The sequence below is a fragment of the Podarcis melisellensis genome (assembly GCF_964234715.1).
Source record: "Podarcis melisellensis genome assembly, chromosome: 16".
Classification (NCBI taxonomy): domain Eukaryota; kingdom Metazoa; phylum Chordata; class Lepidosauria; order Squamata; family Lacertidae; genus Podarcis; species Podarcis melisellensis.
Window position 1 is genome coordinate 854,933 of NC_138533.1, and position 24,889 is coordinate 879,821.

At 51.5% G+C, this 24,889-nt stretch overlaps 4 protein-coding genes across 6 annotated transcripts; 3 read left to right on the forward strand and 1 right to left on the reverse strand.

Annotated features, from left to right (window-relative positions):
• On the forward strand, positions 1 to 5,859 carry LOC309359220 (uncharacterized protein). Its single transcript, XM_081892688.1, has 6 exons — positions 1 to 114; positions 1,906 to 1,929; positions 2,194 to 2,273; positions 3,265 to 3,324; positions 3,418 to 3,609; positions 5,468 to 5,859. Exons 1-6 carry the CDS (start codon positions 44 to 46, stop codon positions 5,725 to 5,727), a joined length of 687 nt encoding a protein of 228 aa, XP_081748814.1. The 5' UTR covers positions 1 to 43; the 3' UTR covers positions 5,728 to 5,859.
• A 2,356-nt stretch (positions 5,860 to 8,215) lies between these two features.
• Positions 8,216 to 13,409, forward strand: MRPL24 (mitochondrial ribosomal protein L24). Its single transcript, XM_081892003.1, has 6 exons — positions 8,216 to 8,293; positions 9,651 to 9,838; positions 10,529 to 10,624; positions 10,975 to 11,078; positions 12,505 to 12,635; positions 12,886 to 13,409. Exons 2-6 carry the CDS (start codon positions 9,656 to 9,658, stop codon positions 13,020 to 13,022), a joined length of 651 nt encoding a protein of 216 aa, XP_081748129.1. The 5' UTR covers positions 8,216 to 8,293; positions 9,651 to 9,655; the 3' UTR covers positions 13,023 to 13,409.
• A 240-nt stretch (positions 13,410 to 13,649) lies between these two features.
• Positions 13,650 to 24,849, reverse strand: METTL25B (methyltransferase like 25B). Of its 3 annotated transcripts, XM_081891606.1 has the most exons (10): positions 24,277 to 24,849; positions 24,039 to 24,185; positions 20,303 to 20,410; positions 19,835 to 19,962; positions 19,388 to 19,604; positions 18,292 to 18,354; positions 18,043 to 18,189; positions 15,825 to 16,501; positions 14,602 to 14,786; positions 13,650 to 14,343 (listed from the first exon to the last, which is right to left on the reverse strand). In XM_081891606.1, the coding sequence occupies exons 1-10, from the start codon at positions 24,337 to 24,339 to the stop codon at positions 14,225 to 14,227; spliced, it is 1,854 nt and encodes a 617-aa protein (XP_081747732.1). In that variant the 5' UTR covers positions 24,340 to 24,849; the 3' UTR covers positions 13,650 to 14,224. The 3 variants fall into 3 exon arrangements, with proteins under 3 accessions (XP_081747732.1, XP_081747731.1, XP_081747730.1); XM_081891605.1 differs by lacking the exons at positions 24,039 to 24,185; positions 24,277 to 24,849 and adding an exon at positions 21,532 to 21,728 and having other exon boundaries at positions 20,303 to 20,574; XM_081891604.1 differs by lacking the exons at positions 24,039 to 24,185; positions 24,277 to 24,849 and adding an exon at positions 21,470 to 21,728 and having other exon boundaries at positions 20,303 to 20,473.
• Positions 21,948 to 22,949, forward strand: LOC309358683 (uncharacterized protein). The gene is made up of 2 exons (XM_081892068.1): positions 21,948 to 22,013; positions 22,418 to 22,949. Exon 2 carries the CDS (start codon positions 22,435 to 22,437, stop codon positions 22,792 to 22,794), a length of 360 nt encoding a protein of 119 aa, XP_081748194.1. The 5' UTR covers positions 21,948 to 22,013; positions 22,418 to 22,434; the 3' UTR covers positions 22,795 to 22,949.
• Positions 24,850 to 24,889: the final 40 nt, after the last annotated feature.

A 24,889-nucleotide genomic window follows, 5' to 3' on the forward strand; every position in this document is an offset into this window, starting at 1 on the left:
TTCTGGCACTCTCGGTTCCCCGGAGATCCCCGAGGATTCCAGGATGATTTCCTCTGCTCTCCTCCTGCGTTGCGCGATGAAGTGCTGGTTCTCCTGCAACCACCGCTGCCGCAGGTAAAGCCCAGGAGAAGCATCAGGAATGGTCCTCAAGCCGAGGTGTTGCTGTGGTCCGTTCACGGGGTTCATTCTGGTCACCAGCTCAGCTTGCGTGCTTTTGCACGCTTTTGCTTCAGGTCCTGTATACCCGAAGGAGCGTCTCCACCCCCATTGTTCTGCCCAGACACTGAGGTCCAGCTCCGAGGGCCTTCTGGCAGTTCCCTCCCTGTGAGAAGCCAAGTTGCAGGGAACCAGGCAGAGGGCCTTCTCGGTGGTGGCACCCGCCCTGTGGAACGCCCTCCCACCAGATGTCAAAGCGATAAACAACTACCAGACTTTTAGAAGACATCTGAAGGCAGCCCTGTTTAGGGAAGCTTTTAATGTTTGATACATTATTGTATTTTAAGATTCTGTTGGAAGCTGCCCAGAGTGGCTGGGGAAAGCCAGCCAGATGGGCTGGGTATAAATAAGAAATAAGAAATAAGAAATAATAATAATAATAATAATAATAATAATAATAATAATAATAATTGCACCAATGCAAACCTCTGGCTTTGGGGTGGGGGGATCAGTGTGGCCCTCCAGACCTCTTCCTGAGCTACACTCCTCGCCTGCCCTGCTTTGCACCCTGTCTGGGAATGGGTCTGATCCTGCCTTTTGCTTGCCTGGATCGAAGAGAGGTGTTTGTGTGTGTACAAAGGTAAAAGTGAATGTTGGTTACTCCGCCCACTTCCACCCCTGGCCCAGCCCACCACCAGCATGCGGCCCTCAGAAGGGAGTCCAGAAAGGAATGCGGCCCTCAGGCTGGATGAAGCTTCCTGCAATGCATTATCGTGTCTCAAAACTGTAAAGTTGGAGGAGACCTCCAGCGGTCATCTAGTCCAACCCACTGCAGTGCAGGAAGCACAGGAATCCCAACCATAGCTGTCAACTTTTCCCTTTTCTCATGAGGAATCCTATTCGGAATAAGGGAATTTCCCATAAAAAAAAGGGAAACGTTGACAGCTATGGTCCCAACCTCTGCTTAAAATCCTTCAGGGAAGGAGAGTCCACCAGCCTCCAATAAGTCCATTCTAACACAATTTTATTTTTTATTCTTTTAAAAAGTAATATTTATTAAAGGTTTAAGGATTACAGAAAGAAAGAAAGAAAAAGCAAAACAAAGCAAAACAAAGCCATACATTACAATAAAGGAAAAAAAACAGAAAACACTACTTATCTTAACAAAACAAAAACAATTAAAAACACATCGAATATTCCCATAATTTATCTTTAATTTGCTTGTTTCCTTGACCTCCTCACACCTCCCTTTTTTGTATTCTAGTTCAGTTAGCTATTTCAGCAAATCTTTTCCATCTTTCACAGTTTTTGTCCTATAATTTGTCTTGACACAATCTAACCTTACTTTCCCCCCTTTAGCCCATTAACAATCTATTTTTACTTCATTCTTTATAGCATTTCTGCTAAAGCCATATAACTTCATTCCAACACATTCTAACACAATTTTAATGCTGTTGGGAGTTTGCTTTTTAACAATTGCATTTCATACGTATTTTGTCCGTTTGGAGTTGTGTAAGTTGCCTTGAGTTCCAGCCCAGGAAAAAGGCAGGAGATGAATAATAATAATAATAATAATAGTAATGTAATAATAACCCTGTTCCCACTTGGGTGCTAACCCTAACCCTGCAGGGGAGACCCCTGCTTCTGAGCCTGCCTTGGCAACCCCCCACATGACCCAACTGTGGGTTGGCTAGTTGACTGGGATCCTTTTGGAGGGCCTGTCTGAACTGCCTCCTTTTCCTCTTCCAGATCCCGCTACGAGGAAGACCACAGGTGAGGAGGTGGGCATCTCTGGGACCCTCGACTTGGGACCCCTTGGCTCTGTTGGGCCAAGGATTGGGGGGGGGAGGCGAGAGAGACCGTGCGGTTGGGGCTGCATTTGGGGCTGGAGTGGGAACCCTCTGAAAAGCTCCCCGGGATTCAGTGGCTCTCTTGGAGGGGGAGAAATACACATCAATGCAATAAAGAAATAAATGAATGAAATAGAATTACTGTGCGAATATTCGCTGCCATGAAGACTCCCGCTCTTCCTCCCAGGCTGTCGGAAATCAGGGAGGAGGGAAAGCGAGAGAAGGGGAAGCCGGAAGGTGGGCCAAAGGAGGCGGCTGTCGGAGAAGGTGAGGAGCGGGTCTGGGGTGAGTGGGGGCTCAAAAGCCCCCCAAGGGTTTGCTCTCTGGAGAACTGCCTGCCCTGGATCGGGGCAGCTGGGCAAGGCTTCCTGTGGAAGTCAGGCTGGGCGCTGGCACAGACCCCCAGGAGAGAGGAGCCTGGCGGACGAGGTGGCCGAAGGGGAAAGGCCTTGGCAGACAGGTGGGTGGGATGGAGGCTCACCTGCAAACACAGGTGGTGCTTTACTTCAGCAGAGGCCCCTCCTTGGATCTCCGTTGCGGGCGATGGCCCAGGAGAACCTTCTTCTCCCTTACTGCTGTAATACACAAGAGCCCTCATAGAGTCCTTTGCAGGATCTCCATCGGTCAGAGAAAATAACAGAGGCCAACCAGAGAATCTTGAGAAGCAAAGCAGCTAGCAAGCTTGATCTTTATTGATCTGTTGCAACAGGGTGCTCCCCTCACACATAGGAGGAGGAGGACTCAGAAGCCAGGTGTGCCCACCCTTATAAAGATATTTTAAATTGCCCGCCCTGGATCTCAATACCCCTCCATACATCATACCTACATCACAGAAAGGGCGGTCTACAACAGAAATCTGAGTGCTTTGTTTATCTCCTGTCTGCCAGCTTATCTGATAATTCCTTGTCTGATTGCCTCTCCTGGTAGTCTGCCCGTTACTTTGAGATGGTGATTACCCAATTCCTGCCCTCCCTCCTTGCAGAGAAAACATTTGGTCCGTTTGGGAGTCAAAATGGTTTCAGGGCGGTCTATGTTTGTGCTTGGTTGGTACATTTATGAACATTTATCATATATATAAGACCTTAATTTTTTTATTTCACTGCACACCCCACCAGCACTTCTCCGATGAAAACAGGGACGTCCTGAGAAAAAGCGAGATGCTCCAGGATCAAATGAGAAACTGGGGCGGCATCTGTAAATTTGGGACTGTCCCTAGAAAATAGGGAGACTTGGAGGGGTCTGTTGTTTTCTTTTCCAGGCTGTCCTCCTCGACGGGCGCCCAGAGCTGAGCCCCAGCGAGACGGGGCAGTTGAGGATGGTAAGCCCAGAGGGTGGGTGGGTGGGGGGACAGAGGGGGGTCGGGGGCAGCCGGCCACCCTTTGCTTCCTGGCCAGCCGGGTTTCTCTTTTAGGTGACGATCCGGAAAGCCCTGCCAAGGCCCCCCAGCCCCTGGAGACCCTGCCCTCCAAGGAAGCACCCGCAGAAGCCCAGCCACCCTCTTCCCAACCTGCTCCGAGTTTCCCGATTCCCCATCATGAGATTCTGGGCTTCATTCAAGAGCTGGGGGCAGCACAGGAGCACCAGTCTTGCCACCGCCGGGAGCGTAAGTCGGGGAGGGTGGGGCGCTCCCCCTGCCCCCCCCACAAGATCCCTGTGCCTTCCTTCTCCTCCTCCTCAGGAAGAAGGGTCCACTCCAGCTTCCTGAGCATCTCTACTTCCGTAATAGTAGTAGTAGTAATAGTAATAATAGTAATAATAGTAATAATAATAATAATAATAATAATAATAATAATAATAATAATAATATATTATTTGTAGCCCGCCCATCTGGCTTGGTTTCCCCAGACACTCTGGGTGGCTTCCAATAGAATATTAAAATACACTAATAATTAAACATTAAAAGCTTCCCTAAACAGGGCTGCCTTCAGACGTTTTCTAAAAGTCTGGTAGTTGTTTTTCTCTTTGACATCTGGTGGGAGGCTGTTTCACAGGGCGGGTGCCACTACTGAGAAGGCCCTCTGCCTGGTTCCCTGTAACTTGGCTTCTCGCAGGGAGGGAACCGCCAGAAGGCCCTCAGAGCTGGACCTTAGTGTCTGGGCAGAACGATGGAGGTGGAGATGCTCCTTCAGGTATACTGGGCCTTTGAGGCCATTTAGGGCTTTAATGGTCAGCACCAACACTTTGAATTGTGCTCAGAAATGTCCTGGGAGCCAATGCAGGTCTCTCAAGACCGGTGTTATGTGGTCTCGGCGGCCACTCCCAGTCACCAGTCCAGCTGCCGCATTCTGGATTAGTTGTAGTTTCCGGGTCACCTTCAAAGGTAGCCCCACGTAGAGCGCATTGCAGTGGTCCAAGCGGGAGATAACTAGAGCATACAAGATGCTAGTCCTTAAGGAAGCTGCAAAGATCTGGGGGGGGGGGTTCTGGGGGGGGGGGGAGACAACAGCTGCCGAAACCTCAGGAGCCACAGAAGGGCAATGGATGTATGTCTGTGGGGTCTTCGGTGCCCTGCCTTGCCCCTCCCAGGGTCTCAAGTGAGACTAGAGCAACTCACATGGAGGCTGGGTAGCCAATTGTCAGGGATTGTTTTGCTGTGATCCTTGCATTGCAGAGGGTGGGTTTACATGACCCGCTGGGGTCCCATACAATTCTATAAAAATAGCAAATGGGGCTTTTTTTTTTGGCTTAGGGCCCTCGTACCTACAGGACCGCCTCTCCTGGTCTGCCCCGCAGAGGAGTTTAAGGTCCATGAATAACCATAGTTTAGAGGTCCCTGAGGAAGTCAGACTATTCTCCACCAGGGCCAGGGCCTTCTCAGTGGTGGCTCCGACCTGGTGGAATGCTCTGTCCCAGGAGACCAGGCCCCTGCAGGATTTAACCTCCTTCCGCAGGGCCTGTAAGACAGAGCTATTCCGCCTGGGGATTATCTAATTGATTTTTGATTTTTATTGTTATTCATGGTTTTTATACAGTGGTACCTCAGGTTACATACGCTTCAGGTTACATACGCTTCAGGTTGCAGACTCCGTTAACCCAGAAATAGTGCTTCAGATTAAGAACTTTGCTTCAGGATGAGAACAGAAATCGTGCAATGGCCGCGCAGCGGCAGCGGGAGGCCCCATTAGCTAAAGTGGTGCTTCAGGTTAAGAACAGTTTCAGGTTAAGTACAGACCTCCGGAACGAATTAAGAACTTAACCTGAGGTACCACTGTACTGTATTTTATGCTGCTTTTATAATTGTTTTAAATATGTTGTTAGCCGCCCTTAGCCCGGTTTTTGAACCGGGAAGGGCGAGGTATAAATAAAAATATTATTATTAATTATTAATTTTTAAAATTCATCTTGCTTTTTGCAAAATGACGCAACCCTCCCCCCCCCGCTGTCAATGTCCCTCCTGTTCTGTTTGCAGCAAACGGGGCGCAGGATCTGCCCCTCCCTGAACGCTTCTCCTCTCCCTGCAGGGAAAAAGGACCTCCGCAGCTGCCACGACTGCCTGAAGTCCATCAAGACCTTGAAGGAGAACCTGCAGGAGGTCCAGGGCCGGCTTTGGAAGGTGGAAGCCAAGCTGGGCATCCGCGTGCCCCCCCATGAGCTGCAGCTGGAGGAGGACGAGAAGGAGCCCCCCAAGGAAGGAGGAGGGGAGGGCGAGGAGAGCCCCCCGGCCTGGGCGCCCCTTCCGCTGCCCCCCCAGCCTGGAAGTGGGGCAGAGGGCAGCTGGTGAAGATGCCAAGCCAGAGACGGAAGCAGGCGGACCCAGCCCACCATTCCACCAGCTGGGGGGGGGGCGGCTTCCTGAAAACAACAAAATAAAGGCCTTTATTTTTTCATTTAATAAATATGTATCTTGAATAAACTTCCCAAGGTCAGTTTGCAGACGACCCCCCCCCAAAAAGGTGAAATACCATGTGAGCAATCAATCAATACACTGGTTGGATAGCCACTTCTCAGGCAGCGATACCTGCATTGCGTGGGGTCAGACTAGATGGCCCTTGGGGGTCCCTTCTGACAATTCTGTTGCTCTAAGCAGCTTTAACCTTGTTTTAGCCCAAGAGCCGCACCAGGTGATCTTCCAGGGGCCACGTGCCAGAGCCGTGGGAGGGCGTCTCTGCAGCTGGGAGGGCACTTAGCCTTTGATTCTCTCATATGTGTACACACACACACACACACACACACACACACACACACACTATATCTAAAGATTTTTCTTTTTTTTAAATATGCTTTTTATTAAGTTTCATTTCAGATACACCAACAAACAAATATATCAAATCTTTTTACATCTATCTTTCTTTATGCTCCATAGAGCCATTGACTTCCCTCCTTACCTTCCGCAGGTTTTCTTATTCCAATCCTTAATTCACAGTTTCATTACTAAAAGACTAAACCGTGACATAAGATTTATTTCAGTCCTGCTAACGTCTTCAAATTTCTACAGTTCTCACTTATATAGACCATAAATTTACTCCATTCTTTTTGGTACCTGAAGAGTTTTCAGTCTTTATCACTTAATCTACATTTCTTAATTGCTTATTACTTTAATTGCCCTTAACTAACAATTCTCTTCATAATCTTCTCTGCAATATTTTTCATAGTCCTCCTTAAAAAACTTCTTGCAGTCCTACTAGCGTAATCTGTTTATTACAATTGCTTTGCAAATAGTTCAAATATTTACTCTGGTCCCACAGGTTTCGCATCCTTCCTGTCACCTTATCTAATTCTGCATAGCTCAATTAATTTCATCTGCCTTTTCCCCCCTCTTCTTTTTGGGTTCATTATTGACATTTGATTGTTCAATTAAGAAAGCTTATTAAAAAGAAAGAAAGCTCATGAAACGCCATCCGTAAAAGAAACCTCCATCTGCGCCTGATACCCAGCAGATGATATCCAGCTCTCCCTCTTTTTCAAATTGGAGCCAGTGAAGGCAGTGAAGGTCCTGTGTGAGTGTCTGGAGGCAGTTGGAGGATGGATGGCTGCTAACAGATTGAGGTTGAATCCTCACAAGACAGAAGGACTGTTTTTGAGGGACAGGGGGCGGGCAGTTGTGGAGGATTCCCTGGTCCTGAGTGGGGTCACATTGCCCCTGAAGGAATAGGTGTACAGCCTGGGAGTCATTCTGGACTCACAGCTGTCCATGGAGGCACAGGTCAGTTCTGTGTCCAGGGCAGCTGTTTACCAGCTCCATCTGGTATGCAGGATGAGACCCTACCTGCCCGCGGACTGTCTCACCAGAGTGGTGCATGCTCTGGTTATCTCCCGCTTGGACTACTGCCATGCACTCTACGTGGGGCTACCTTTGAAGGTGACCCAGAAACTGCAATTAATCCAGAATGTGGCAGCTAGACTGGTGACTGGGAGCGGCTGCCGGGACCACATAACACCAGGCTTGAAAGACCTACACTGGCTCCCAGTACATTTCTGAGCACAATTCAAAGTGTTGGTGCTGACCTTTAAAGTCCTAAACGGCCTCAAAGGCCCAGTAGACCCGAAGGAGCGTCTCCACCCCCATCGCTCAGCCCAGACACTGAGGTCCAGCTCTAAGGGCCTTCTGGCGGTTCCCTCCCTGCGAGAAGCCAAGTTACAGGGAACCAGGCAGAGGGCCTTCTCGGTGGTGGCACCCGCCCTGTGGAACGCCCTCCCACCAGATGTCAAAGAGAACAACAACTGCCAGACTTTTTGAAGACATCTGAAGGCAGCCCTCTTTAGGGAAGCTTTTAATGTTTAATAGGTTAGTGTATTTTAATATTCTGTTGGAAGCCGCCCAGAGTGGCTTGGGAAACCCAGCCAGATAGGCGGGGTATAAATAATAAATTATGATTATGATTATTCTTGCAGTCCTACTAGCGTGACCTGTTTATTACAATTGCTTCTCAAATAGTTCAGATATTTACTCCAGTCCTCTGAGACTCTCTGGTCCCGCAGGTTTCGCATCCTTCCTGTCATCTTATCTAATTCTGTATAGTTCCATTAATTCATCCTTTCCCCCCCCCCTTCTTTTTGGGTCCATTACTGACATGTGATTGTATTTGATTGTTCAATTAATAAATCTTATTAAAAAGAAAGAAAGAAAGGAGCCTCCCGAAACGCCACCCGTAAGAGAAACCTCCACCTGCGCCTCCCAAATGCAAAGCGCATCTCTCTCCTTCGACTTCCCTCTGCGAACAGCTGATGTATTTTCCTCCCTCCCGAATTACTACAAGTCCCAGAATGCACCGCGCCTGCCCTCCCCGCCCCCTGGTTGCCTCCTTTTGCGCGTGCGCAGTCTTCCCGGCGAGGCTGCGAGGCAGAAGGTGAGCGAAGGGCGGGCGCGCGCGTGCCTGGAGGGATTGGGGGGGGGCGCAGAGGGGGCGCCGAGGCCAGGGCCAGGGGTGCAAGGGGGCAGCAGGGGCGGGAGGGGGGCTGCCTTCCTCGGGTTTTTTTGCATTCATCCAGTATATTTTCTTTTTTTAAAAAAAAATTCAAAATTATAACAAGACATATTATCCAAAAACATATCATCCTTCTCCCCCCCCCATTTTTACTCCCTCCCCCCACCCTCCCACACAACCCCCCCCCCCACTTCCCTCAGTTCCAGTCTTTGGTTTCTCTAAAAATGCTGTTTTCTGCATGTTACACAGTTGTATAGATCTTCAAACTATTTAGCTGATTATTATGAATGAAAAGTTTGTGAATGTACATTGAAAACCTGCCAAGGAGTCCAGTTCGCTTTGTTGTGTCCTCAGATACTTTGTAAAGGGTTCCCATTCATCTTTAAAGTCACAGTTCCAGATAGGTAGCCGTGTTGGTCTGCCATAGTCAAAACAAAAAAAATTCCTTCCAGTAGCACCTTAAAGACCAACTAAGTCAGTTCTTGGTATGAGCTTTCGTGTGCATGCACACTTCTTCAGATACTTTAAAGTCACAGTTATCCTTGTCCCATAGCTTATGTCAGTTTTGCCAGTTCTGCATAGTCCATCAATTTTTCTTGCCATAATTCTTTAGTTGGGGTTTCTTCCGTCTTCCATCCTTGTGCTATTAAAACTCTCGCAGCCATTGTCACATACATGAAGATGTTTTTCAGCTTTTTTTGGCAGATCTTTCCCTACAATCCCAAATAAAAATGCTTCAGGGTTTTTTTAACATGTTAAATGGAACATTTTCTTCAATTCGTTGTATATCATTTCCCAAAATTTTTAAATTACCTTACAATCCCACCACGTATGATAAAATGTCCCCTCCTTTTCCTTACACTTCCAACATATATTTGAACTAGTTTTGTACATTTTCTCTAACTGCACTGGTGTCGTGTACCATCTGTACATCATCTTCATGTAATTCTCCTTCAATCTGTAAATTTTAAGTCAGTTTTCCATAATTTTTCCCAATCTTCCATCATAATTTTGTGACCTACATCTTGTGCCCATTTAATCACAACTGATTTTACCTCTTCAGCTTTCGTCTCCCATTCTAATAATATGCTGTATGCGGCCTTCAGTAGTTTCACTTTCCCTTCAAACACTTCCGTTTGAAACCTAGATCTCGTATAACTAAATCCTTTCTTGCTGTCTTCTTTATCAGTATATTTTCTTTTAATTGCTAAATGATTCTGTGTGTGTTGCGGCAGCCTTTGGCTATGTGCAATAAAACTGAGCCTCCCTTTCCTCGCAGGGACCATGAGGCTCTCCGTCCTCCTTGCCGCGGCGGAGAAATTCAAGCCGCACCCCGGCTACCGCTATGGCATGAACCGGCCCGGCTCAGTCGCCGACAAGGCCAAGAACCCTCCGTGGGTCTGGCGGAAGAAGATCCCCGTGGAGCCCATCAAAGACGAGGACTGGAAGTTCTTCAAGGGCGACACGGTGAGGTCTCAACCTGCTCTCAGCTACCCCGCTTTGTCTGTTTCACTCGCTTTGGCAGCGCCCCCGTCCCTGGTGACGCATTTACCTGATTTTAGGCACTGAGCAAAGCTCTTCCCTGGGGCTTTTAGAGTGAGGTGATTTGGGTTACTCTATGAGAAAAGCAGACAACAGATGGAGAATATTTATTTCCTAAAATTTATACCTTGGTGGGTTGTAAATACAACCACCGCATTGTGGTTTACTTAAAAAGAGGCAAGGCAATAAAATCAGCGAGGAGAAAAAATTGGCAATGATAATTTAAGACGTCCCAAAAGTTAAAACAAATTAAAACTCACACCAACTTGCTAAGCCATCTAGGTAGCCTTGCCTGAACGAGAATGTTTTTCTAGCAGGGACTGAAAAGGATACAGCGAAGCTGCCTGCCTGACGTCAACAGGCAGGGAGTTCCAAAGGGCACCTGCCTGGTACCAATAATCCTAATAAATAAGATGGCAAAACTCTGCCTGGCTGAAGAGACTATTGCAGCCCTTCAAGCTTGGCCCACTGGCCATTCCTGCAAGGCAGGTGGGTCTCTCCTCCCGGCCGGAGGTCAGGATCCTGGATGGTCCCTTGCCTGCCCCCAAACGGGGCAGCCGACCCAACCGGGGGGTCTTCCCTTCCAACCCCCATCCCTTTCTCTCTTCCTTTTAGGTCCAGATCCTCAAGGGAAAGGACTTGGGCAAGCAGGGGATGGTCTCCCAGGTGATCCGAGAGCGGAACTGGGTCGTCCTGGAGGGCCTGAATGTGGTAAGTGATGATGATGATGCCCTTGGGCTTTCCCCCCCAGGAGAGAAGTGGGGTGTTCTGGGGGCTTTGGCACCCTGAGACCCTTAGGTGCTCTTTGGCTCAGCCTTCTTGGTGGTGGCACCTGCCCTGTGGAACACCGTCCTACCAGATGTCAAAGAACAACTACTACCAGGCTTTTAGAAGACATCTGAAGGCAACCCTCTTTAGGGAAGCTTTTAATGTTTAATAGACCATTGTATTTTAATTTGTTGGAAGCTGCCTGAGTGGCTGGGGAAGCCCAGCCAGATGGGTGGGATATAAATAATAAATTATTATTATTATTATTATTCCTTCCCCACCCTTTCCGGCAGCACTATCGATACACAGGCAAGTCCAGCGCCTACGGTGGGATGTACATGGCCAGTGAGGGTCCGCTGCTGATCAACTGGGTGTCCCTGGTCGACCCCACCGACAGGTAAGGGAGCAGGGCAATACTAAGAATTTGCCCCTTGATCGCCATTCCTGAATTCGTTGCTTGTGATCCCTGCGTGGCCGAGGGTTGGACTTCAGGGGCCAGCAAACCTTTTCAGCAGGGGGCCGGTCCACTGTCCCTTAGACCTTGTGGGGGGCCGGGCTATATTTTTTGGGGAAAAAATAAATGAAGGAATTCCTATGCCCCACAAATAACCCAGAGATGCATTTTAAATAAAAGGTCACATTCTGCTCATGTAAAAACACGCCGATTCCTGGACCGTATGCAGGTCGGATTTAGAAAGCGATTGGGCCGGATCTGGCCCCCGGCCTTAGTTTGCCTACCCATAGACTAGATGGCTCTTTGGGTCCCTCCAAACTCAATGATTCTGTGATCCCATGATCTGCGGGGGGCGAACACCGTCCCCCTGAAAGCACCGTGGATTCGTTTCCAGAGGTTACGCTCCCCTTCGTTTGTTTAAGAGCTTTTCTAAACTGCTGAATGTCCTAAAAGCCTCTAAACAGCAGGTTCATTCGCTGGAGAAGAGGAAAACCCTTTCTAGCCTTCCATCGTAATTTGTTGTATTATATTATTATTATTATTATTATTATTATTATTATTATTAAACTGGCTTTCACCCCAAGGTCCCAGGACCGTTTCAAGCGCTTAAAACGCAATTGTAAAAACAGTTTTGAACAAGTTAGATCACAGAAATAAGGTGGGGCATAAAAATATATTTCTCAAGTGTCCAAAGATAAGAGGTCTGTCTCTGGAAGCTGTAGAATGAAAGTCTCAGGTTTTTTTTAATGAACATTTAATATTATTTGTAAACCAACCGGTGAGATTAAGGATGATTAAGAATTATTTAAATCCTGCTAGGTAAATGAAATATCTATTGTTCTCCTTTTTTGTTACGACAACAAACACCTGGGGACTTATTTCCCCTGTGAGCCATATACCGGTACTCAGAGACTGCAGACTTTGGTGTTTTTAAGCGAGGCATCAAATGCAACCGGGCCAGGTGGGCAGGGTATTAATAATAAAACTATTATTATTATTATTAGTGCTTTTCTTCTAGAAAAAGGGTGCCAGTACTGCATACGAATGAGTACCCCCAGAAAAAAGCACTTATATTTTTATTATTGTTGTTTAACAGTTTGATGATTGATCCGCGGACTGAGTTTAGTTATTTATATTTTGTAAAAGCTATATGTCGCTCAGTTGTAAAAAATTACAGCATACAGAAAATTTAAACCCACACCAACTTCCGAAGCACCTGGGTGGCTTAAGCAAGAATGTTTTTAGCAGATGCTGATATTCAGCTTGAGATTCCTTTCAAACACCCCCCCCCCCAAACCCCACTTCCCCATCCCTGCTGGACTCTCCCTGGACCCCCCTCTCCCTTCTCATCTGCCCCTTGCCCCCCCAGGCTGCCCACCGAGGTGGAATGGCGCTACACGGAGGAAGGAGAGAGGGTCCGCGTCTCCCTGCGGACCGGCAGGATCATCCCGAAGCCCTTGGAGCAGAGAGACGATGGCATCATCCCAGAACAATGGACAGGTGAGTGGCTCTTAAATTTGGAAGTGGAGTTGGCATGGAGCGGATTTCCGTGGGGAAAAGGGAATCCTGACTGCCTGTTGCCTCAGGCGGACCCTGCCTTGGTTCTGAGCTGTCCTCTGTCATGTGGACTAGAAACTTGGTTCTGGGTTTACAGAACCTGCACCATAGCATTAAAAAAAACACCCAGTCTCCTTATTTCCTGCACCCCATTTTCTCTCCTCCTCCTTTCCCCCCTGCCTTGCTGCTGAAGACTGCCCCAAGGACACGTCGGTGGAGGACGCCCTGGAGAAGACCTACGTCCCTTCCTTGAAGACGTTCCAGGAGGAGATCATGGAGCTCATGGGCATCGTGGAGACGCGCCGCTTCAGGAAGTCCTACTGGTATTGAGGCCTTTCGTCCCGCGGATCTGTGCCCCGCTGCCTGGACCCCAAAAGACTCTCAGCTTTGGGGGGAGATCGAGGAGGAGGCTGAGACGGGGGCTGTTGCCTCCTGATAAAGGACCCCTAAACTGGAATCTGAGTGTGTCTTTGTGTCTGTGGAGGTGGCCGTTCTCCTCGGTGGCAAGTCAGGTGTCAAGTCTGACTATACCATCTATCTGTATCGCTACCCCCATGAGGTGGTTTATAAGCCGTAGAAGCAAAGGTCACACGTCTACGGAACAATCTGATCCAAGGCGGAAAAGGTCACAATAAAAGAGATGACTTTGGGATAAGCAACTTGTATCAAACGAAGGTAATAGTCAAGAATAAAATAGTACAGTCATACCTCGGGTTACAGATGCTTCAGGTTGCGTTTTTTTGGGTTGTGGATCACCGAAACCCAGAAGTACCGGAATGGGTTACTTATGGGTTTTGGCGGTCACACATGCGCAGAAGTGCCGAATTGCAACCCGCGAACGTGCATCCCGCACGGATCACGTTCGCAACCCGAGTGTCCACTGTACACGGTAATAATAGAACAGCGACACAATAGTACACGGTGAAACTCATTCTGAAAATATCAGATAAGCAAAAATCTGCTCTCAACAGTTATATTAATAAATTAAAAAACGTTCAACACATTAATAAAAACAGCGGCAAAGTTACAATGCATAAAAGGCCACAGTGCATGGAAAAAACATGGAAAACGATGGAAATGAGCAGCCGAGCCACTTATGAAATTTATGAGTAACTGGAATTTCCGGAAGTCCTCCCTTCCCAGCTGCTTTCTGCCGCTCTTAAAGTCCTGGGAGAGGCCGTTCCTCAGCTGGACTTGGTGGTGGGTGAGGGTCTTTGGCCTTCCTCTGCATTTCCTTACTGAGGAGAGGGCCAAGAAGGAAGGTGTCAGGCTGTTCACATCTCCATGCCTCTTCTGGGAGCCTGTTTGCCTCCATGGCACGGATGGAAAGGGGAAAACCTTTCCAGATCTCTTCCACCCTCTCTGACCCCTACCTGGCCAGGGATGAAGGGAGCAGGAGCCTCCATTTGTGGCTGAATCCAGGTGTCCAGAGTGCCCACACCCTGCTTTTTCCCTCTTGGGTATTCCTGTTCTCTGGCTTCCTGCGGTGTGGGGCAGGGTGTGTGGGTCCAGACATCGCCAAGCGGTCCCCTTCAGTCTTCCGCTGCCACGTCCGAGAGAGCAGAGCCCAGAGGGGTCTTGGCCGCCACCAGCACCAGGTTGCGGGGGGAGAAGGCGGGGTCAAAGAGCGGGAGCAGCTGGCAGTGAAACCCTGTTTGGGGAGGAGAGCCCAGTGAGGGTCCTGGCTGTGCTTGGGGCAACATTCGGGGGGTGGCAGGTGTGGGGAAGGCTGCTTGGAGCAGGGCCCTTCCCTCCTCAGTGGGGCAGGGAGTTCCCACTGGGCCTGCGGGGTTGATGTCCACCTCTGGTGCTCGTTTGTGGAATTGCAGAGTTGGAAGGGAGCCCCAAAGGCCATCTGGCCCACCCCCTGCAGCGCAGGAATTGTGCCTGGGGAACCCCCCTCACTTACCTTCTTCCTGCAGGAAGATCATCCTGTCAAGAAGCAGCAGGGTCTCCACCAGGGGGGCCAGCAGGAGGGCCAGGCTGAAGAAGGCCACCACTTTCCCCTCCTGGGCTAGCAGCTCCTGCAAGGGGCCAGGCTCCAGCCTCGTGCGAGGGTCCAGCCCCACCCTCTCCAGGCCCAAGCGGGCGTATCTGGAGGCGGAGACAGAGAGAGAGCCATGCTGAGCCCCTGCACTTGGGCTGAAGTGCAAAAGGTCTTGGGGAAATCCCACCCACCTCTACCCCATTTTGGGGGTTCCTTTTGGTTTCCACGGGACGCGAGTGGCCCTGTAGGTTAAACCACAGAGCCTAGGACTTGCCGATCAGAAGTTCGGCCCTTCAACGGGGTGAGCTCCCGTTGCTTGGTCCCTGCTCCTGCCCACCTAGCAGTTTGAAAGCACGTCAAGGTACAAGTAGATAAATAGGTACCGCTCCGGCGGGAAGGTAAACGGCATTTCCGTGCGCTGCTCTGGTTCGCCAGAAGTGGCTTAGTCCTGCTGGCCACATGACCCGGAAGCTGTACGCCGGCTCCCTCGGCCAGTAAAGTGAGATGAGCGCCGCAACCCCAGAGTCGGTCACGACTGGACATAATGGTCGTTCTGGAGGTCCGTGCTTAACCTGAAACTGTTCTTAACCTGAAGCACCACTTTAGCTAATGGGGCCTCCCGCTGCCGCCACGCCTCCAGAGCACAATTTCTGTTCCCATCCTGAAGCAAAGTTCTTAACCTGAGGTACTATTTCTAGTTTAGCGGAGTCTGTAACCTGAAGCGTCTGTAACCCGAGGTACCACTGTATGTATTTTTAATCTTGGAAGCTGCCCAGAGTGGCTGGGGAAACCCAGACAAATGGGCGACGTAGAAATAATAAATTATTATTACATCATATTATTTAAAGGGCCTCCCAAAGGTCATCCAGCCCAACCCCAGCATTGCAGGAATCACAGCTAATAAGGTTCATGGCTGCTTATTGGAAGCGCCTTGGTTTCTGGGGCTGACCTTTGCTGTGCCCCCACCTCATATCCACACAGGGCTGTTACCACCCCCACCTCCAAAATCCTCGAGGACATTTGGAGCCACAGCTTTAAGTGACTCATGGAACCAGAGTTGTGTGGGACCCCCAAAGGCCATCTATCCCAACCCCCTCCAGTGGAGCTGCCTGGCCTGGCACTCGCCGCCCCCTGGGCTCACTCACTCGCTGAAGGTGAGCTGATGTGCCTTGGCGATGGTCTGCACCCCCAGGCGCTTCTTGGCCGGGTCAGCAGCCCGGATCACCGTCTCCAAGGCTGCGCGGAAGCAGTGGGTCCTGAGGGCGGCGCTCTGGCCCTTGAGCCGCTGGGCGTAGTCCTCGAGGGCGTGGCAGGCCCCCTCACGGGCCTTGTAGGAGAGCCGGTGGCCGGGCAGGGCGGAGACCCAGGCGCTCAGGGGGTAGCCGGGCTCTGCGGGGCAGGGCGGGGGCCCAGGCCCTGGCGGGATGGGGGCCTCTGCCGTGGTGAGCTTCATGTAGCAGCAGGCCACGGAGGTGATGCCCACCACGTGGGGGCAGCGGGCGAAATGGCGCAGGAGGGCCACGCTCAGGTCACCGCAGGCATGGAGTCCCGTCAGGAGCAGCTGGCGCCCCCTGGGGGTGTGGCAGATAGGTGCGCTGCCAGCCCCACATTCCAGGGGGCCCGGGAGGTTCTCTCCCCCAGGATCCACTCCTGCTGTCTCTCTGGGCCAGAAGGACCCACCAAGGCTGCCTCTGTCCATCGCAGGGCCATGCTCCCCCACTTCCGGGTGCTGCAGCAGTTGCCAGAATTCGGTCCAGGGTGCCCCAGGATCCACCCAGCCGGCCACATGGCGCGGCCCCTGGAGAGAGATGCCATTGGGTATCTGCGGGGAGGAGAAGAGGGAAGAAGAAGAGGAGATTGGATTTGATATCCCGCTTTATCACTACCCAAAGGAGTCTCAAATCGGCTCACAATCTCCTTTCCCTTCCTCCCCACAACAAACACTCTGTGAGGTGAGTGAGGCTGAGAGACTTCAGAGAAGTGTGACTGGCCCAAGGTCACCCAGCAGCTGCATGTGGAGGAGTGGAGACGCAAACCCAGTTCACCAGATTACGAGTCCACCACTCTTAACCACTACACCACACTGGTGTCACCCAGAAGGAGAACCAGGGAGGAGCTGTGTGAGGCCAGGACTGGGGACTAGGATGGGTTTGGGCCAGGCTCCCCCTAACCCGGTGAGCCCCCCGAACAAAGGTATATGGCTCTGAACAAGGTGTGTTCCTATTTCAACCATTTTTTCATAAACCATGAGGACTAGTGTCCTACTTTAATTTGGGAAGAAGGGCTGTGGCTCAGTGGGACGGAGCCTGCTTTGCATGCGGGAGGCCACAGGCTCCATCCCGTTGGCAGCAACTCCACACAGGGCAGGGATTGGCTCCTTGGCCAGCTCCTCAAGGTCCCTCTGGTGGACATAATAATAATAAAAAATAATAATAATAAATTTTATTTATACCCCGCCCTCCCTGGCCAAAGCCGGGCTCAGGGTGGCTAACACCAGTAAAATTATAATGGAAACATAATGGGGGGGGGGGGAACAACACAATTTAAAATACAGGTTAAAATGCAATTTAAAAAGCGGCCTCATTTTAGTAGTAGCCCATACATCAAAACCATAAGGGGAAGGAAGACATCAGGGTCAGACCGAGTCCAAACCGAAGGCCAGGCGGAACAGCTCTGTCTTGCAGGCCCTGCGGAAAGATGTCAAGTCCCACAGGGCCCTAGTCTCTTGGGACAGAGCGTTCCACCACGTCGGGGCCAGTACTGAAAAAGCCCTGGCCCTAGTTGCGACCAATCTAACCACCTTACGACTTGGGACCTCCAAAGTGTTGTCATTTGTGGACCTTAAAGTCCTCTGCAGGGCATGCCAGGAGGCGCAGTCCCGTAGGTACAAGGGTCCGAGGCCCACATGTGAGGAACAGCACGTACTCTCCTCTTTGTTCTCCTGAACATACTCTTCCTTGCTTCTGATCGTCAGCTACAAGAGTTCCACCAGATATTTTCAGTTGGAAGGGACCCTAAGGGCCATCTAGTTTAACCCCCTGCAATGCAGGAACCGCAGCTGAGTTTGTGTTCAAGGGAGAGGCCTAGAAGGCTCAGCTCCTGGGATTCTGGCCGAGGGAGCCATGGAGGTTGAAGAAAAAGGAGAGGGCATTAAGTGGAGGGCGCGTGGCTCACAGAAGCTGGAAGGGACCCCCCAGAGTCATCTAGTCAACCCATCGCCATGTGGGAATCCACCAAGTGTCTGGGGAAGCTGCCTGCCATGGGTTGGACCTGAGGGACTGGCCCCCGCCCCCTCCTCAGGGAGGCAGGACCCTCTGCAACACACCACACCCCCTCCTCACCCCTGATGTTCCGCCTCCTCACCTGCCCTCCTCGCTTGGCCCCCTCTTTCCTCAGTGCCTGCACCAGCTCCTGGTCGAACTTGGCAGCCTGGGCGACCAGCCGGGGGTCTCCCTCGATGGCGGTGACGGAGAGGCCCAGGCCGAAGGCCAGGAAGCGAGAGAGGTGGCCCTGGGGGAAAGGGGGGAGAAGACACTGTAAATAAAGCAGGCTTTGCGAGACTCCGAAAAGGAAGAGGAACCCCAGAGGCCTCCTGCATCCCTCCCTACTTACCTGGCCAGCGCCCACGTCCACCACCTGGCGGCACCCCGTCAGCTCACTCAGCCGTTTCACCATCTGCGGGGGAAACGGGAGTCAGGGAGGCCCCTGTGGAGCTGCCCCCCCCCGGACCCACTCAGGGAGCGAAGGTGGAGGGAGCCCCTGGTGGCTTCTGCGAGGGGCAGCGGCTGCTTCCCAGGAGAGGGAGAGGAGGAGGATGGGCAGCAGCGGCAGGAGAGGAAACCAGGTGTGGCTGGAGGAAGAGGTGGAAGGGAGTGTGTGAAGGAAATGCTGATGGGCAGGGCCACGGGGGCATCAGAAGCACAGCAGTAGTTCCTGCAGTGACCCGCAGCAGCTCTGGCAACAGCCCCCCCCCCCCAAAGCAGATGCCTTGCTTGGACCCTCTGACAGGCTGTGGAGGTCTTATTCTGGGCCTGGTTGGCACTGACTCATAGCAGGGCCTTTTCAGTGATGGCTTCCTGTTTGTGGAACGCCCTCCCTCAGGAGTTGTGCCCACCTCCCTTGTAATTGGCTATCAGGAGTGAGTTCAACACGGACTGATAATATGGACAGAATAGCTACATATGAACGAATTGCATGTCGACGCAAATTAAGAATGGATTAATATGAAGAAATCTGGAAAGAATATTTAAGCGATAAGGCGGATAATGGTGGGAGATGGGGGGAGGAGAGAGAGGTGGGAAAATATCGTTTAAAAGGTGTATTCAAAGGTATATCAGTGTATTCAAATCTGAATTGTCAAATTGTGTTGTTATTATGGTTTTTGTTGTATGTCTCTTTTGCAGTTGTTGTTTGTATCGAAAAAATGATTAAATGATTTAAAAAATTTTTAAAGGCCTTTGTCTGTACCCAGGCTTGGCATCTGATGTGTGTTCCTGGTGACCCCCAAATCCCTGTTTGGTAGAAAACAAATGCCCTGTTTTGAGAATGGTTTCTGTTAGTGGTGTGTTTGCCACCCTGGGCAGGATGTAAACGGAACTAGTGAGAACAGGGCTGGGCCTGGCAGTAGGGGTAGCAGTTCTTGCCTCCTTGGTGACACGCAGCTGGGCTCGCTGACTTGAGCCGCCCTCCCTCCCCAGCTCAGCCGTACCTGCCCCAGCCGCCGGATCTCGTGCTGCTTCTTGGGCTTGACGTGTTTCCGGAACAGCGGCAGGAGCCTGGAGCTCTGGCACTGGTTGTCCCGGAACTCTTCCGGCCTCCCGGCTTCCTTGGACTTGCCAGCCCAGCCGCTGGGCCTCCTGGGGAACGCCAAGGTGTCGGCAGAGGCTTTGAAGGCCAGCAGGGAGAGTGGCCAGACCGAGCTGTACCTGAGGGGGGCGAGGGAGGGAGACAAGCGGTGGCAGGGAACGTGGAGGCTCCAAACCACCCACGTTCTCATTCGTCTTTAATGGCAGGGGAGGGACAGAAAATTAAATTCACAACACGGCCTCTGTGTTTTCAAACCGTGAGAAAAGTGCTTCGATGGGAGCCCTGATTCCCTCTGGCCCTCCGTTCATACAAGGCGGGTTCAAATGCACCCATTTCCGAGGAAGCCTACCTGGCTTCTTCCTCTCTGGCATATCCATTTTCCAGCAGGAGGGTGGCCAGCTGTGGGGGCTGGAGGTCAGCCAGGGCGGCCTGCCAGGACGGCGGGAGGCTGCCCCACAGATTGTCTGTGAAAAACTCCTACCAAGGAAGAAAGAGGGTGGGGTCGGGTGGAACAGGGTTACAGTTGTGTGCCTCTTGCCCTCCTCCCCTGGGAAATGCAGTTTGTTAAGAGTGCTGGGAACTGTAGTTCAATGTGGGAAAACTATAGTTCCCAGGGTTCTTTAAATGTATGGTGTGCCTGCAGCCTTGCAAAGAGTTGTGCGGGAACGGGGAGCATCCCAACCCCTCCCAGAGTCTTCAGGAAAAAGCCCAGGACCCATACCCTGCTCATCATGCGGATCCCAGTGAGGAGGCCAGGGTGCCACCCTTCCCCAGATCCCTTTCTGCCCCACAGCGGTGGAGATGGGGGCTGACTCACAATGATGTAGGCATCCGCAATGAAGCCGTAGAGGGAGAGGACGCGGGTGATGTCGGCCGCTAAGCGCTTCTGGGCTTCCAGGGCGAAGCCGACCATGGCAAGGAGACTCAGCAGAAGAGAAGGCGAAAGAGGGGAACGGTTATTTCACTGTGGCTTAATTGATGTTGTGCCCTGCAGTGGTGGAAAGCAGGAAATAGTAATAGTAATAATAATTAATGCGTACTCTGCCTCTTCCCCTGACTCAGGGCAGCTTACAGATAACATAAGAGCAGCTGAAAACATATTGGGAAGACAAAAACGAACACAAATAAGTGTTAATCGAATGAAAACTACGTATGTACATGTATGGCGCTGTGGGTTGAACCACAGAGCCTAGGACTTGCCGATCAGAAGGTCGGCGGTTCGAATCCCTGCAATGACGGGGTGAGCTCCCGTTGTTCAGTCCCTGCTCCTGCCAACCTAGCAGTTCAAAAGCACGTCAAAGTGTAAGGAGATAAATAGGTACCACTCCGGCGGGAAGGTAAACAGCGTTTCCGTGCGCTGCTCTGATTCGCCAGAAGCGGCTTAGTCCTGCTGGCCACATGATCCGGAAGCTGTATGCTGGCTCCCTCGGCCAGTAAAATGAGATGAGCGCCGCAACCCCAGAGTCGGCCACGACTGGACCTAATGTACTGTACATGTATTATATATGTCCCTATCTATCTCCCACCAGATGTCAAGAAAATAAACAACTATAGTGGTACTTCTGGTTGCGAATGGGATCCATTCCGGAGGCCCGTTCGCAACATGAAAAGAGCGCAACCCGCAGCGGCGCGTCTGTGCATGTGCAGGTTGCGATTCGCCGCTTCTGCGCATGCGCGTGATGTCATTTTGCGCTTCTGCGCATGCGTGAGCAGCGAAACCCGGAAGTAACCCTTTCTGGTACTTCTGGGACATAACCTGAAAGAAGGTAACATGAAGCAAACGTAACCCGAGGTACCACTGTATCTGACTTCTAGAAGACAACTGAAGGCAGCCCTGTTCAGGGAAGTTTTCAATGTTTGGAGTTTTATTCTGTTTTTAGTGTTCTGTTGGGAGCCGCCCAGAGTGGCTGGGGAAACCTGGCCAGGTGGGTGGGGTAGAAATAATAAATTATTATTATTCATTATTATCATTCATTATTATAACCATCATCTATCAATGCATGTTCTGTTTAAAAACACACAGGTAATTCCAATAAAAAGCGGCACATTCAAAGCAGCCTGAATAAGAGATCCCTTCAGGACCCGGATCCGAGGAAGGCCTTCTTCCCTCCAGGCGGGGCACCCGGAGAGTAAGAGGTTTTGTGGGAGGAGAGGAGGCCGCTCTATCCCGCGCCATGTCTATGGTCCTGCGTCCCCACGGAGCGACGGGGGGGGAGGGGGGCCTTTCCAGGGGGCGCGACCCGCTTCCCCGGACCCCCCCCCCGCCCCGGAGTGGTGAGCCTGGCGGGTAGCGCCCCCCCCCGCGGAGCCTGCGCTCTCCTCCCCCCCCCCCGCTCGAAAGCCCGCCGGGCCAAGGAGAGAAGCAGGTACCGTCGCGGCTTTTCCCTCGCTCCGGAAGTGGTTGCGTCCTGACCCGGAAGAGCTTCCTGCGCCCAAGATGCGGCTCCCTGGGCCCTTCTTCTCTCTCTCTCTCTGCGCCTTTCCCGAAGAAGAAAGGCCTCTTCTCCGTCCCCGGCGGGACTTCGGAAGTAAGTTGCTGGTCCGCCGGGCTCCCTTTCTGACTCGGGGCAAAAAGCCGCCTCAGAAAATACCCCGCCCTTCCCGCCCAATCAATCCCTGACTGACGGACTCAGATTTGGCTGGAGCGCTTCGCCTCCGGCTTCGTGCATTGCTTGAAGACTTTGTTTTTGAAGACTTTGGTGATTTTTGAAGCTTTTCCAAAACTTCTTTTGCAGCCATTTGGTAAGTTAAACTTTTAAAACTTTTTTGGGGGTTTTTGGATTTTGGGTTGGGGTGTTTGGAATTCAAGGACTTGGTGCTGGGGAGGGGTTTGCAAGAATCTGGGAGCTTGTGTGTTTTCTAGGAGGTTTGGTGCTTTTGAATTTTTTGGATGTGAAGCACTGAATTTTTTTTGGGGGGGGGGTTTGCGAAGGTAGGAGCTGTGCTGCCATGGGGCCCAAGAAGACTGCTGCTGCAGAGGCCGGCGACCACGAGCTGACCAGCCAGGAGCTGGTCGAACTGCAGGCAGAGGCTGCGCAGGAGCAGGCCTTGCTGGAAGAGGAACAGCTGTCCTCCGAAGAACTGAGGGACATTTGCCAGAAGTGGGAAGAGGTGCATGATTTTGCACAGCGGCACCACCCTGACAAGGACCTGGCACGTGACCTTGGGAACGCTTTGGATACGACGCTCATGTCGCCTTTCAGGGAGGTGCTGAAAAGGCGGATGAAGCAGCAGACCATGGACAGGTTCTCCAGCAAGAAGCAAAGAGTGGAAGAGGAACCTTCTTCAAGTGGTCCCCCAGAGTCTTAGAAAATGTATGTACAGTACTGTACACTTTGGTGATTTTTAAATGCTTTTCTGTCATGTTTAGAAACTTAAATTATTGTTCCTTCGATTTTTGAAATGCTCTTTACAGTATGTGTGACTTTAAAGAGCACTTAATAAAAGCACTGCTCTCACCTGTCTATGTCTATTGATACCTCATGGTATATTTTGTTGTTGTTTAATGACACTAATTTAGATAAGTCTCGTGTTAATGTGCCTAGATATTTAATGTTGTCTTTGCGAACATGAGACTGGTATTGTTTAAACCAGTGCTTTTTTCTGGGGGGGACGCAGGGGTGGGTGGGTGGCTTTCTCTACTTGCCCCTGGAACACCCCAAAGAGGGTGAGAAGGCGCAAGAGGGCAGCCCAGAGGCAAGTAGAGGAGTGCCTCCCCCCACCCCTCCTGTCCATGAACATCTGGTGAGCAGTGGGTGCACCGGGGTGGCAGTTTCTCCACTCTGCCTAATCAGGGAGCTGGCCCTGCCACACTGTTCAACTTCAAAATAAGGAAAGCTGGTCAAAGTCATTGACAACCCTCGCTTAAATATACATTCATGTACAGCCCTCCCCCCCCACGCCATAGAATAAGGGTCAGCAAACTTTTTCAGCAGGGGCCGGTCCACTGTCCCTCAGACCTTGTGGGGGGCGGACTATATTTTTTTGGGGGGGGGGGAAGAAAAAAGAATGAATTCCCATGCCCCACAAATAACCCAGAGATGCATTTTAAATAAAAGGACACATTCTACTCATGTAAAAACACACTGATTCCCGGACCGTCTGCGGGCTGGATTTAGAAGGCGATTGGGCCGGATCCGGCCCCCGGGCCTTAGTTTGCCTACCCATGCCATAGAATGATAGAACGGCAGTGTTGAAAGAGACCCTAAGGGCCATCTAGTCTAGCCCCTTGCAATGCAGGAACCGCAGCTGAGCTTGCGTTCAAGGGAGAGGCATAGAAGGCTCAGCTCCTGGGATTCTGGCCGGGGGAGCCACAGAGGTTGAAGGAAACAGGGGGGGCATTAAGTGGAGGGCGTGTGGCTCACAGAAGCTGGAAGGGACCCCTGAAAGTCATCTAGTCAACCCCCTGCCATGTGGGAATCCACCAAGTGCCTGGGGAAGCTGCCTGCCATGGGTTGGACCTGAGGGACTGGCCCCCGCCCCCTCCTCAGGAAGCCAGGACCCTCTGCAACACACCACACCCCCTCCCCACCCCTGACGTTCCGCCTCCTCACCTGCCCTCCTCGCTTGGCCCCCTCTTTCCTCAGTGCCTGCACCAGCTCCTGGTCGAACTTGGCAGCCTGGGTGACCAGCCAGGGGTCTCCCTCAATGGAGGTGACGGAGAGGCCCAGGCTGAAGGCCAGGAAGCGAGAGAGGTGGCCCTGGGGGAAAGGGGGGAGAAGGGACTGTAAATAAAGCAGGCTTTGCGAGACTCCGAAAAGGAAGAGGAACCCCAGAGGCCTCCCTACTTACCTGGCCAGCGCCCACGTCCACCACCTGGCGGCACCCCGTCAGCTCACTCAGCCGTTTCACCATCTGCGGGGGAAACGGGAGTCAGGGAGGCCCTTGTGGAGCTGCCCCCCTGGTGGAGGGACCCTCTGGTGGCTTCAGCAAGGGGCAGCAGCTGCTTCCCAGGAGAGGGAGAGGAGGAGGATGGGCAGCAGCAGCAGGAGAGGAAACCAGGTGTGGCTGGAGGAAGAGGTGGAAGGGAGTGTGCAAAGGTAAGAAATAATAAAAAAAATACTAAATATATACCCTGCTTTTCCCCTGACTCAGGGCAGCTTATAGATAACATAAGCACAGCTGTAAACATATGGGGCAGAAAATAAAAATAAAACAAGCATTAACAGAATTAAAACTATGTATGTATATGTATGTACAGTCACACTTTGGCTTACAGATGCTTCAGGTTGCGCACTGCACCATACCCAGAAGTGTGGAACGGGTTAGTTCTGGGTTTCAGTGCTTGCGCATGCGCAGAAGTGCTAAATCGCTCTTTGTGTGTGCGGAGAAGTGCCGAATTGCGACCCACGCATGCACAGACGCGGCACTGCAGGTTGCGAATGTGCCTCCTGCAGGGATCACG

What these genes read in the sequence shown, in the direction of transcription:
- LOC309359220 (XM_081892688.1), top strand. Translation starts at nt 44, where the DNA reads ATGATTTCCTCTGCTCTCCTCCTGCGTTGCGCGATGAAGTGCTGGTTC. An exon ending in GGAGGCGGCTGTCGGAGAAG is followed by an intron (nt 2,274 to 3,264) that starts GTGAGGAGCGGG and finishes TTTCTTTTCCAG; the next exon opens with GCTGTCCTCCTCGACGGGCG. An exon ending in GTCTTGCCACCGCCGGGAGC is followed by an intron (nt 3,610 to 5,467) that starts GTAAGTCGGGGA and finishes CTCTCCCTGCAG; the next exon opens with GGAAAAAGGACCTCCGCAGC.
- METTL25B (XM_081891606.1), bottom strand. Translation starts at nt 24,339, where the DNA reads ATGGTGAAACGGCTGAGTGAGCTGACGGGGTGCCGCCAGGTGGTGGAC. An exon ending in TGGACGTGGGCGCTGGCCAG is followed by an intron (nt 18,190 to 18,291) that starts GTAAGTAGGGAG and finishes CCTTTCCCCCAG; the next exon opens with GGCCACCTCTCTCGCTTCCT. An exon ending in GATCTTCCTGCAGGAAGAAG is followed by an intron (nt 14,344 to 14,601) that starts GTAAGTGAGGGG and finishes CTCCCCAAACAG; the next exon opens with GGTTTCACTGCCAGCTGCTC.
- LOC309358683 (XM_081892068.1), top strand. Translation starts at nt 22,435, where the DNA reads ATGGGGCCCAAGAAGACTGCTGCTGCAGAGGCCGGCGACCACGAGCTG.
- MRPL24 (XM_081892003.1), top strand. Translation starts at nt 9,656, where the DNA reads ATGAGGCTCTCCGTCCTCCTTGCCGCGGCGGAGAAATTCAAGCCGCAC. An exon ending in CTGGTCGACCCCACCGACAG is followed by an intron (nt 11,079 to 12,504) that starts GTAAGGGAGCAG and finishes TTGCCCCCCCAG; the next exon opens with GCTGCCCACCGAGGTGGAAT. An exon ending in CATCCCAGAACAATGGACAG is followed by an intron (nt 12,636 to 12,885) that starts GTGAGTGGCTCT and finishes TTGCTGCTGAAG; the next exon opens with ACTGCCCCAAGGACACGTCG.